Genomic DNA, 12,172 nt, shown 5'->3' with positions numbered 1-12,172 from the left:
TGTTTAAAAAAAAGAAGCTTTGAAACACATCTCAAATAATAAATGACTGTTTTCTTTGTTATTAAAAAAACAGTTTGAACAAAATCAGATGACAGTCAGTTTTGTTTTTTTCAATTTCTTTGTTGCTAGGCAACGTCTAAACAACACAGCCAGTTTATGGGTGATTCGTGGTGTGGGTATAACCTCCCTAATGTCTTGACACAAATATATAGGTAAGAATGAACCAGCTTTGATCTCGTCATGTATGATCCTTTTAATTCGGGAATGTTCTGTGTGTTCGCATGATATAGATGCTGGATCCAATACAATGGCCTCAAATTGTGGACTTCTGGTCAAGCAGGCGATTATGCTGCTTGACAATTTTGACCCTAGAAAACAATGTCTGGATTACTTCATAGAAGATGCAACAAACGCTATGGAGGTACTGTATCTGTTTGTGCGTGTGCGTGCGCTCGCGCGTGCGCGTGTGCGTGCGCGTGTGCGTGCGCGTGTGCGTGCGCGTGTGCGTGCGCGTGTGCGTGTGTGTGTGTGTGTGCGTGTAACACCTCCTTAAATGACAGCAAATCTATAACCCATAATAAACCATTATTTCAGAATATCAATGATCTGGATAAGACGTTCATCCTTGACATTTTCTCGGGCTGTATGGAATTTAAAAAGCTGCTGGACGTAGTCGTTAAACGGTTCTATGATCAACACGGACACTGCTTAAGGAGAGGAGATCGAAGCCAGTATGTTGGTGAGTTGAGAGCAATTTGAGATTGTTTTCAACAAGTAGACGACACTGTAAGACACATGTTTATCTGAGTGTCAATGTGTTTTGTAATTCAACAGTTATCTGTTACCTGGCCACCTTCTGTCTGGATGACCTAGGACTCAAACGCTTTGGAAACATTGTCAAATCTCTGGACTTAAAAAAGATACAGAAAGTGAGAAAATATGTCTGAAACAATCTGTTGCAATGCAAATAACTTCAATTAAAAAAAGTTGAGGACAATATGCTATTGAACTGGTCTCAGTAACTGCATTTGTTTCCTTTGGGTAAGCTCGTGAGTTTCTTCTTCAATGTCACAAACCTAACTACCTGGATCCAAGGGGAGTGGATTCAGATATATGACGCTTCTCATGTAGAAACCAACTGGATTACGCCATTGCTAAGGTGAGGAGAAGTCGAAGTGCTCTGCAGTATAGCCGTTCTCAATGAATGCGTATCAACCGTTGTTGTTTTTTAATGAAAACATTAATACATAAATATATATTTTCCGACCACTAGGTGGTGCCCGGAGATCGACGTCCTTATGGAAAAGCTTAGCGTTGAAATGTCCTGCAAGGGTCAGGCGAAGGGTGCTTCGGCGAGAACCACGGTGCCTCAGGAGTTCTGCCTTACCCAGCCTAAGCCCCGGGCTCTGCCGATGCCGGAGCCCATTCCACAACAAGAAAAACACCCACCTGCAAGTCGGATTTACTTACGTCCTTAATATCCCATCCACGATGTTTCAAGTATCTTTCCATCCAAAATTCCATCCATCCATCTATCCATCTCTTCAACTCTGATCCAAAATAAAATGGCAAAAATGCTGTAATTTGTTCTTGACTGAATATTTTTTTTTTCATATCTAGGTTCCAAATAGTACTTACAGGGCTCCAAACGAAGTTACAGAGGTATGAGGGTTTGCTGTATGTTAGTTATCAACTCCTATTTATTCTATTATGTCAACAAGGACTTGTTGACATAATATTTGTATTTTTAGAGAATGATGAATGAATCTATTCTGTGTGTGTGTGTGTGTGTGTGTGTGTGTGTGTGTGTGTGTGTGTGTGTGTGTGTGTGTGTGTGTGTGTGTGTGTGTGTGCGTGTGTGTGTGTGTGTGTGTGTGGGCGCGTGCGTGTGTTTGTGTGTCTATGTATGCGTGTGTGCGTGTGTGTTTGTGTGTGTGTGCTCATGTGCGTGCGTATGCGTCCTTGTCTTGGCTCCTTTGCAGACTAACAACTACCCTATGAAGCTCAACAACACAGCCATCTTGCGGAGAGCAGCCCTGTACAACCACAAAGTGGAGCAGGAACTGAAAAGGTGAAGCCCATGATGGCACGTTACCATTGAAACCAAAAGAGCCGTCACTCAAACCCACAACAGTTACGAGGCTGGTTCACTAACCATCAACCTCGAATTGAGATCTCTTTACCTTGTTCCCTACCTGTACCTGCTCATGAATGGCCAAATGTCCTGCCATTAGAATTGTTTGTACTTTCATAAGCAAAAGTGATTTATTACATGTTAAGACTACTTTATTTTGAACTTTTTCTAAGCCTGATGTTTGGATTTTGTATGCTTATGTACCTGTGTGTGTGTGTGTGTGTGCGTGCGTGCGTGCGTGTGTGTGTGTGTGTGTGTGTGTGTGTGTGTGTGTGTGTGTGTGTATGTGTGTCTGTGTGTGTGTGCATGTGTCTGCGTGTCTGCGTGCATGCATGTGTGTGCATGTGTATCTGCATCTGTATACGTGTGTGTGTGTGTGTGTGTGTGTGTGTGTGTGTGTGTGTGTGTGTGTGTGTGTGTGTGTGTGTGTGTGTGTGTGTGTGTGTGTGCGCGCGTGTGTGCTCGGGCGTGTGCTTGTATATGTGTCCATGTGTATGTGTATGTGTGCGCGCATCTGGGTGTGTGTGCATGGGCGCGTGTATGTGGTTGTGTGCGTCTATGCGTGTGTGTGTGTGTGTGTGTGTGTCTCCACCCCAGACTGGAGCGCCTGGTGGAGGGGCAGCATGAGCCCTCCTCCTTCCTGCGCTGGCAGAAGGAGATGCAGGATCGGGACCTCCAGGGGCAGCAGGCCCAGCTGGAGTGCCGGCGCCTGGAGGGACGCATCAGCCACACCAAGGGGGCCACAGCCCGCGGCCACCTCATGGAGCGCAACCAGAGGACCGCCCAGCTGCAGAAAGAAGAGGTGGGTCTGGGCCCCCTCTCACCTGTACCCGGACAAAGCCTCCCTGCACTCTGCATGCTCGAAGGGCTGCTAGAGTATTGCAAACAACTAATCCCGTTGTAAATTGTAGAATTTTTCAGATACATCAAATGTTTGTTGGGCCGAGGAAGAGTTTTGGCAAAGGTAATGTCATGATGTGCTGGGATCATCTCTATACTCTACACCGTGTATACACACTTGCATAATTCACCCAGTTTGCTGTTACAGCATTTTTGTCCGGTCTGTATTTGGCCGTTATCATCGTTGTTACTGAAATTTGAATGTATACTTTGACTCTTAACCAGCATCATCCCAGAGTCCCTTTGGATGAAAGGGGCAGAAAGTGCTTAACGACAGGATGTAAACGTGAAACCACCAAACCCCGTTCGGTCGGTCCTGTTTATGACTGCCGCCCCCTCCCCACTCCCCAAGCGAGCGACGTCACTGATGATTCGCTGCTTCTCAAATCCCAGTCCACGCAGCTGCTGCAGAAACAGGCCGAGAAGAGGCTGCGGGAGGAGACGGAGACCAGGGAGCTGAGGCAGGCGGTGTCCGATGGACACAAGAACTCCAAGGCGGCCATGGCAAGACTGCAGGAGAAGAAGCAGGACATCGGTGAGTCCTTCCGCTCCGCCCCGACCCAGACCAGCATCTCTCCCCTCCTGTCCTCCACACCTCGCCGCCGTTAACAAACTTCTTGTTTCTGTCGTCGACCGCGCGCAGTGAAAGAAGTCTCACAGCAGAAGCAGGAGCTCCTCCGGCAGGCGATGGAGCAGGAGCAGGAGGAGCTCTTCAGGCAGTTCAACCTCATCCAGGAGACCCGAGCCATCGAGTCTGTGCGTCCCATCAGACACAAGTTTGTGGACGAGACGGAGGTGAGTCCCACTTCATTTCACCCCCACGCCAGACACCGGAACCGAGCCGACGTACGAGCCCTCTGCTCTCTGTGGTCGTTCACCCAGACGGCGGGTCACGGCCTGCTGGGGGAGATGTCCCCGGCGGAGCTGAGGGCGCGGCTGTCCCTCCAGAGGGAGGCCGAGGGCCGCGAGCGGGGCCAGAGACGGGAGCGGATCCTGGGGGAGAAGCGGGACAAGGAGCAGCTGCTGCAGGAGCACCTGGAGGCCATCGACCTCCACAGCAAGGCCCTGGCGCAGGCCACCGCACTCAGGTCAGGGCGGACGCAGAGCCACACTGAGCGGAGCCACGGGGCAGGTCTACTCCCTTTGAGAAGGACCCAGCTAAGCCCTAAGCCACATTGAATGCAACTATTGTGACCCAATTTTGTGTGAATGTGAGAAAGGTTTATTGTCAGCGAAGTGTTTGCAGTATTAAAGGAATAAAGTGTTAACTGAGGAAAAAGTACAAAAAAAGCGTACAGGTATGTTTGTTGGATGAATGGCGATACATTGTTTCTCCTCCTGACAATTGTACTAAATGCCCTAAATGTAAATGTAAATGGGTGGCAGGAAGGAGGAGAAGAAGGAGAAGATGTCGAGACAGAGTGCTCTGCAGCAGACGGTGCTCGAGGATGAGAGGGTGCGGGCGCTGCAGAAGGTCCTGCAGGAGAAACAGAAGGAACGGCAGAGGCTGAGACCAAGTGCGGGCGTCAGGCCAAAAGTGACCGAGGGGGCGTCTAACGTGAAGAATAGCCAATACCAGCAGGTGACGATGAAACCCATCAGCATGTAGGGCAGCACACTTTCTTTTATTGAGTTGGATGTAGAGTTGTAGTTCGTTTCCAGTGTATCGTGCCGTTAATAGCTCAGTGTTGTCCGTTCATTATTTTAACTGTGAAAACTTTTCCAGGAAAAACCGGAGGAAGAACGCTGGGCTGAGCTAGAGAGAAGCTTAGAGCGGCAGTTACAGAAGATGCACATCAAATGAAATGAATAAAAAAAACAGCATGGACGTTTTCCCTGCTATTTAAGTTCAATGTTATTATTATTATGTTGTTATAATTGTATTCGTATCAGTTATCAGGAATTAAGGAATACTTTTGTTTCTGTATTTGTAACGGTATGAGGGCCCCACAGATTATGTGTCGCATGTTATCATTGTTTGTCACCTATAGTGCCCCTGCTGTCTGTAAGATGTAAATACATTCCTGTCAACATCCAGCCCATTCTGCTCTCTTCCTGCTCAGTCTTCGCCTAAGTAAAATCACATGATGTACATGTTGTCATATGACACCGAGGAGAGAGCGCTTGCCGGGTTCGGATTCAGTCCTGATTCACCAACCACCTCTGTAAAGTACAGGCAAATTGTGAGGGATGAAATTCTATAACATCGTCTGGCGGTTCAACTTCTACTAGCCGGAGCATGGAATGTTGGGGAATCTTGACCACGATTGCTGCCGCCTGCCTTCTAGGTACGTTTGTTATTTTGAGTTATGTTAAGTTATTGGGTTCAGTTCAGTAATGATGACACAGTTCAAAAGTGGTCACTGACTGGATCATCTATTTATTTAATTGATACATTTGTCAGCGTCAGGGTAGTGTTGTCACGTTATTTAACAATGGTTACAAATGTGTTTTTTAGAAGAAGTCTTAAAGCAAGTTTAAATAAATCTTATTTCTATACATGAATGGGATTTATAATTAAACTTAAGTTAAATCATAGATTTTATGTTTATTTTCTCATAGCCTACTGATGTCTTAACATACTTTTTCTTACCATTTTAAATGTTTCCCCAAACAAAGGATTACGTTGAGCTGCTTGAGGAACAATATGCACCAAGTTAGAGCCGACCTAGAGGAATCATATGACCCCTCATTCTGAATAATTACATTTCTTGAAGAGGTCAGCCCTTACTCGACCAAGCAGTTAAGCAGCTAATGTGATTATTACCACAATATTGCATCTGTGCAGATCAGCCACTGGCTTGTTCGTTTTTCTCCAACTAACTAGGTGTATAAAATGTTTTTAAGACGTTGAACTGGTACAAAACGTTAAAATACACAAAGGCATTCCGTGCCAAATTCTTCTCGGTATCACGGGGCACATCTCGCCTAGTCAGGAGACGCATCTGCCTTGAATCAGAATACCTTCTGTTTCCCATCTCCTTGAGATCGTCAATTAAGAGGCTGGGTTTGTTTTGAGCCAACGTTCATACAATGCTCTAATGTATGCGACATCACAAGTAAGAAATTTAACTAAATAAAAAACATTCACTTTTTTCTCAGGCATGGTGGTATCCCAGACAACACTCGCTCCAGCCGTGGTGAGCACCACAGCCATCAGTGAGAACACGACTGATGTGACTGCAACTCCCATGATGCTCAGCACCCTCCCCCCGAGCTGCACTGGTCTCAACTCCTCGACCTGCGAGGTCTGTGTTCCAGGGTCCCACTATGACAACGGTGAGGTTCAGCGGCTGGGACTGGTGGCTAACCTTCCCCAGTGTTGTGGATGCTTGCAAATTAAATCCCATTTTTACCCAGCTCTAGTGGACAGTCCTATATTATATATGTCTTTGAAACCCTGTGTTGTGTATCACTTTATCAACTGAATTCAACATGTCGGGTAATTAAATTTAGCTCTTGGTATCATTCATGAGATGGTTGCTGCTGGCTTCCAAACAAACAGAAACAACCGTTTCTATTATTTGAGGGCATAATGGAGGTGCACATTAGGGAGCAGGATTCTGCAAAAATGTGCAACTGTGCTAAGCTTACAGTACAACATTTTAGAATAACTCTCCAATGAACGCCAACACCGTCAATAGAGCCCTGTCAAAGGAGCCCCGTCGACTGAGCCCTGTCAATAGAGCCCTTTTAATAGTGCCCTGCCAATATAGCCCTGCAAATAGAGCTCTGCCAATACATCCCTGACAAAAGAGCCCTGTCGATAGAGCCCTGTCACTGTCAATCTTATCAGCTGTCGCTGTCTCATGTCTTCGTAACCCAGGGATTGTCTGGGCCCGATGAACGCTCACTTGAAACAGGTGCAGCCCTGTTGACTTAAAACCCTGTCCTGATGTTTGCTACGTAGCCTAGCCGCGTGGCAAATAACACAAATACTTAAAGATTGCTGCTTGACCGAGGAAGGCAGGCAGTGATATGGTATAGGAGCTGAGGTGGTGAAGCTCAAGGCCCTGTGGTTGTCTCCAGGGACCCTGATGTGCTCCTGTTGTCCAGACCTGGGGTCCTGCCTGTTCCCTGGGGCCTGTCTCCTGTGCGCCAGAGGCTTCTTTCAGCCGCTGGCTGGCCGGCAGCAGTGTCTGCCCTGTGGGCTGGGCCTCTTCTCAAAGTAACCGCCTACCCCAAACATATGTCCCATATTCATCTAATATACACGTCGCAAATACGCACAAAAATGTAGTCATTATTGCTCCAAAAACTGACCATGTATTGATGCTGGCTTGCATCTATTTATTGACCACTGATCTGTGAATTGTTGAACTGTACACTGACATTTATATTTAGGGCATTTAGCAGCCGCTTTTATCCAAAGCTACTTATAATAAGTACATTTATCAGAAGAAAAATAAACCACAATATTTCGCTGTCGGTAGATTCAAGATATCCATAGAAACAACTGCTAGGTTAATGCCTTCCCCGTCTACAACAGCTAGGATAAGATGAGGATGCTCCTCCTCCTGTGATGATGCTAACGACACACTTCCTGTCCCTTGTCGTCTGGTTCTCGTAGCGTGACGGGCGGCTCCACCTGCCAGCCCTGCCCGCGCGGTTCTGCTGGCAACATCACCGGGGCGGACTCCTGCCGGAGCTGCACCCCAGGTCTGGGCCCCAGCAGCACCCCGTAGACCCACTAGGGCTACAATATGGGATACTGTTTGCACTGGAGTCTGCTTATCATCCAATGCATTAACCACGCATAACCCTTTAAATTAAAGGTTAAATGGAACGTATTTTTACTTCTCAATGTTTAATACAATTATAATCATCAGTGAATAAATTTGGTCCGTAGAGAAAAGGTGAGGAAAGCAAATGGATAACAAAAGATGGATGATTCGTAGTGTAGGATTAGGATGACGTAGATGCATGCATCATATTTCTATCCAAAATGTAACAATCGATTAATACGATCTCCCGTTCTCCTGACCACGACTGATACGCACATCGGTGGCTGTTGACTTCAGCAGAATCAACACATGTTCAAATCAGATCTGTTTTATATTTTTCAGGCTTCTTCTCATCTCAGCCAGCTTCCAGCTCATGTAACCCGTGTCTTCAGGGAACCTTCTGCAAGTAAGCTGCCCAGAGGACTTCCCCACCTCCCCCCCGCCTGTCTGCCATGATTAGTTCTGTTTGTACCGCATCACATGCCCATTGCTCATGGTTCTGCTTCCTGGAACCTAACAATCAAAGCGGTTGCATGGATACAGCGGAGACCAAAATACTGTCAGAAGTTATGCTTCAGGGAAGCTGAGGAGGATTTAGCTTTCCTGATATTTTGGGTTGGAGGTCGACGCTGGCAGTATGATGATTTGAACCCCTGCTTTGTCTAGAAGGGCTAAGATACATTCAAACCGAACATAGCTTAAGGGCTTATACCATGGATAGATCAAAACAACCTATCAAAAGTTAGCTTTAAGGTAGACAGGAATTCTCCCTTAAATTCCCGAAACTCTTGAACGTCTATCTATGGTCTGTTGTCCAGTTTAATTGGGAACATCTGGTCAACAGAATAGAAATAGCTTTGGCTCAGACAATCATTAAGTCAACAGGCAGCTTAATTACATTTTCTTGTCTATTGAAAAGTTCATTTTTTGGTACCTGCTAGTTACGGGCGTATCTGCTCTTGTTTCCAGCAGCTCCTTTATCTCACATCAGTCGCTGCTTTGTGCTTCATAGTCTAATCTGAAATACACGTTCCAATCTAACTTTTTTTTTTACACTTCCTCTTCCAATAGCTCCTCTAACTGTGCGGAGTGCCCCGTCTGTCCTGTCGGCACAGAATCCCTTCTGTTGGCCTCAAAGGATTGCACTCAATGTCGGCCAGGTAACTGTGGATTTTATTTTAAAAAACGATATAGCAACAGACTGTATTATTGTTAACAGCTGTCAAATATGTTTAACTGTCGATTGTTTCCCCAGTGATGATGGCCAAGGGGACTCATGCATGAGGTAAAGATATTCAAATGTTTTGTTCTGGTTTTTTTGGACAGGCATGCACAAGGCAGCACATCAGATGATGTGTCAAATCTGCAGCAGTGGATTCTTCCAGATCCACTGGGGCAGGGAGAACTGTGACATCTGCCCTGAAAACCACTACTGTCCTGTGAGTGTTAACCCGCTTAGATAACAGCAAATATAATATTGTGTTTAGGTTTAGAGGTTTATTGACGTCCCATGTTTTGGATTTCGGCCATTTTCCTATTCAACACTAGAGGGTGCTCAACGCATTTGTTGGCTCTATGCTGTGGCCGTCAGACTGCCATCAACAGTTGGTCCTTTTTACTAGAGTCCCGATGTGAGCCCCATCCTCTGCCCCGACGACGCCTTCTGTCCAGCGGGGAGCAGCTCCCCCAGCTACTGCATGGAGACGTTCTTCCGCAAGTCAGGGGAAACATGTGAGCTCGCCCCGGTCACCATCGCTCTGCTAGTCATCGGTGTAGGGGGTGAGTAGCGTGGAAAAAGTACTAGGATTGTCGAGTTGATATCTTTATTTGATTCACAAAATCGGAAATTGTATTATTTAGGAGGTCAACATTGCCCGCAGAATCTTTTGTTTTACATTGGATGACTGCTTATACTGGTTATACTGGCTCTAATGGTTTGGATGTAAGGAGTGCCTTGCCCACACATTGATAAAACCTAAGCCTAAATTATCTACTAAATGGCATACGGACCCAGACAAAATTCTAAAACAAAGAAATGCACAAAACATGAATGTGTATCATACTTTGTCCTTAAACCAGAGGATTTTGTATTAATATGCATAAGATATACACAGCATTAACCCACACTAAATGGAGAAGACCAAAGAAGGTGCAGTACTTGTAATAATCCTATGTAGATATAGACAATATTAATATCACTTTTCTAACCAGCGGCCACTCAAATCGCTTTAGAATATCGCCTAACATTCACCCATTCATGCACACATTCAAACACCAACAACGGTGTCAACCATGCTTGCAACAGCCAGCTTGTCAGGAGCAGTTAGGGAGAGGTGTCTTGCTCAGGGACACCTCGACATTCACCGAGGGGGAGACAGGGATCGAACTAGCAACCTTCCGGTTACAGACCAACCCGCTCTACCTCCTGGGCCTCATCCCGCCTCAATAAACGATGGGAGTTTTGTGTCTGATTTTAAAAAAACCAACCCGGTTCAATGTGTTCCCAGTGGCCTTCCTCTTAGTCATCCTGCTGGTCCTCCGTCGACGGAGAGACACGGACAGCGAGCTGTCCGCCGCCCGTGCCCCGCTGCTCCGCAAGGAACGTCCTCAGGGCCGCTACCACGGCATGCCCTGCGACGCAGAACCCGTGTACGCTGGCTGGTGATGAACACCCGGCGGTCGCGGTGGGACGCCCGTATGTTCCGGACCGGTCCTCACTAGACGGCCACACGGAGGCGCTGCGTTTGTATCTGCTTATGCCACTGCTGTGGACGAAGAACATGTCCTGAACGCCCAGCTTTGTTGATTTGAATACTATGTGGAATATTATTCTTTTGTGGTACTTTTTACTGAAAATGTTCCATGTTTCGTTGACTGACACTGTTGTAGTTATTTTATTCGATTATTGAAACGATCCCTTTTTGTATCTTAGGCGAAGGAGTCTAGACTCTGTTGTGAAGTTTGATGAGGACATTCTCTATGTCTGCAAACGCTGTCTTATGTTGTGCACTTTGTTTCTCTGAATTAATTTAATGTGTTTAATTGCACTCGCATCGCTGCAGATTTGCTAGGTGTTTCTGCTTTGGTTGTTAGCTTTTGGTTGTAGGCTACAAAGTCATTTTTTATGCATTTGATTGCAGTACCTGAAGTTGAATGTTTTTTTTGTTTAGTATTTGTCATCTGTCATATTTAAAAAGATGCTTGTGTGTTTTAATGAAAACAATTACAAAGCTATCACCTCGGGCTGGACCACAGTTTAACTTGCACTATGCAATCTGTTTATCGGTTGAACAAAGAAGGTATTAAAACTGTACAGAGTTTTTGACTGAGGATACTATGTGGTTGTGGTGGGCTGTTTCTGCATTTGTTGTTGCAAAATTGTCTTTGGAATGTCAAATAATTACACATTGAAACATAAAGTGTATCTTATCAATGTCTTAATTAAACTACTACAACTACAATACGAATATATTTTCATAAAAAATAAATAAAAAGGCTATATACTTTAAAGCAATGTAATGCCTTACATGAAAATCATTTCGACCTCTAGACGAGCTGCTATTTATGAACGCACCAGAACAGTACCTCAAAAAATTGGATACTGTCTACCACTGTGCTCTGCGATTTTTAACTGGCTGTGGAAATCGTGTCCATCATTGTACCCTATATGCCACTGCAAAATATCCATCGCTCTCTGCACGCAGACTCTCACACTGGTTGTTTTTTATTTATAAGTGTCTCATTGGACTGGTCCCCTCTTATTTATGTGTATACATGTCTGCAAACAAAGGTAATTATGGTTTGCGCTCTAAAGATGTGTTACAGATGTTTTTTCCCTCGGCTAGAACTGAGTTGGGGAAAAAGGCCTTTAAATATGCCACGCCCTCTGCCAGGAACACTGTACAAAAGGACCTGAAGCTGTCACAGCTGCATGGTTACCTTAGGAGAATTCAATGCAATGCTAAAGGACAGGGAAGATAGTACTTTTGGAAAGTGCAACTGCTTGCAAATATATATATATATATATATATATATATATATATATATATATATTTTTTTTTTTTTTTCAAGCAGTTGCACTTTTTTTTAATATATAAATATATATATATATATATATATATATATATATATATATATATATATATATATATATATATATATAATTAAAAAAATAAAATAAAAAAAGCATATATATACATATATATATATATGTTTTTTTTTAAATTATTATTTCACATAGTCGTATTATTTCATATAAATAGTTATGTCGCTTATCCTATTTTGTACTGTACATTGAATGGTGCTGAGTGTGGTTTGTGAGAATTTATGTGACTGTTTATTTTATCATGGTGCTGCCTTCTTGGCCAGGTCATTCTCGTAAAAGAGATTCTAATCCCAATGAATTTCTACCTGG

The 12,172-nt window shown here is 44.7% G+C and overlaps 2 protein-coding genes across 3 annotated transcripts; both read left to right on the top strand.

Moving 5' to 3' along the window:
* The first annotated feature begins 171 nt into the window (after positions 1–171).
* cfap99 (cilia and flagella associated protein 99) lies at positions 172–4,963 on the top strand. Its single transcript, XM_056591266.1, has 13 exons — positions 172–421; positions 595–739; positions 835–929; positions 1,047–1,159; positions 1,274–1,451; positions 1,621–1,662; positions 1,983–2,071; positions 2,732–2,936; positions 3,428–3,569; positions 3,678–3,829; positions 3,917–4,122; positions 4,421–4,616; positions 4,761–4,963. The coding sequence occupies exons 1-13, from the start codon at positions 245–247 to the stop codon at positions 4,836–4,838; spliced, it is 1,818 nt and encodes a 605-aa protein (XP_056447241.1). The 5' UTR covers positions 172–244; the 3' UTR covers positions 4,839–4,963.
* A 131-nt stretch (positions 4,964–5,094) lies between these two features.
* Positions 5,095–11,290, top strand: si:dkey-21a6.5 (signal peptide, CUB and EGF-like domain-containing protein 2). Of its 2 annotated transcripts, none has more exons than XM_056591267.1 (9): positions 5,095–5,322; positions 6,137–6,313; positions 7,064–7,202; positions 7,605–7,693; positions 8,101–8,164; positions 8,830–8,918; positions 9,085–9,197; positions 9,381–9,537; positions 10,266–11,290. In XM_056591267.1, exons 1-9 carry the CDS (start codon positions 5,274–5,276, stop codon positions 10,421–10,423), a joined length of 1,035 nt encoding a protein of 344 aa, XP_056447242.1. In that variant the 5' UTR covers positions 5,095–5,273; the 3' UTR covers positions 10,424–11,290. The 2 variants fall into 2 exon arrangements, with proteins under 2 accessions (XP_056447242.1, XP_056447244.1); XM_056591269.1 differs by lacking the exon at positions 5,095–5,322 and adding an exon at positions 5,339–6,041.
* Positions 11,291–12,172: the final 882 nt, after the last annotated feature.

The sequence above is a fragment of the Gadus chalcogrammus genome, chromosome 5 (genome assembly GCF_026213295.1).
Source record: "Gadus chalcogrammus isolate NIFS_2021 chromosome 5, NIFS_Gcha_1.0, whole genome shotgun sequence".
Lineage (NCBI taxonomy): Eukaryota > Metazoa > Chordata > Actinopteri > Gadiformes > Gadidae > Gadus > Gadus chalcogrammus.
Note: the sequence above shows the minus strand (reverse complement) of the source record. Positions and strands in the feature narration are given on the sequence as shown.

Excerpts from the sequence above, each read along its gene's own strand:
- cfap99 (XM_056591266.1), top strand. The coding sequence starts at position 245 with ATGATCCTTTTAATTCGGGAATGTTCTGTGTGTTCGCATGATATAGAT. Across the intron at positions 2,072-2,731 it reads GTGGAGCAGGAACTGAAAAG|ACTGGAGCGCCTGGTGGAGG; the intron begins GTGAAGCCCATG and ends TCTCCACCCCAG. Across the intron at positions 4,617-4,760 it reads AGAATAGCCAATACCAGCAG|GAAAAACCGGAGGAAGAACG; the intron begins GTGACGATGAAA and ends AAACTTTTCCAG.
- si:dkey-21a6.5 (XM_056591267.1), top strand. The coding sequence starts at position 5,274 with ATGGAATGTTGGGGAATCTTGACCACGATTGCTGCCGCCTGCCTTCTA. Across the intron at positions 5,323-6,136 it reads TGCTGCCGCCTGCCTTCTAG|GCATGGTGGTATCCCAGACA; the intron begins GTACGTTTGTTA and ends CTTTTTTCTCAG. Across the intron at positions 9,538-10,265 it reads GCTAGTCATCGGTGTAGGGG|TGGCCTTCCTCTTAGTCATC; the intron begins GTGAGTAGCGTG and ends ATGTGTTCCCAG.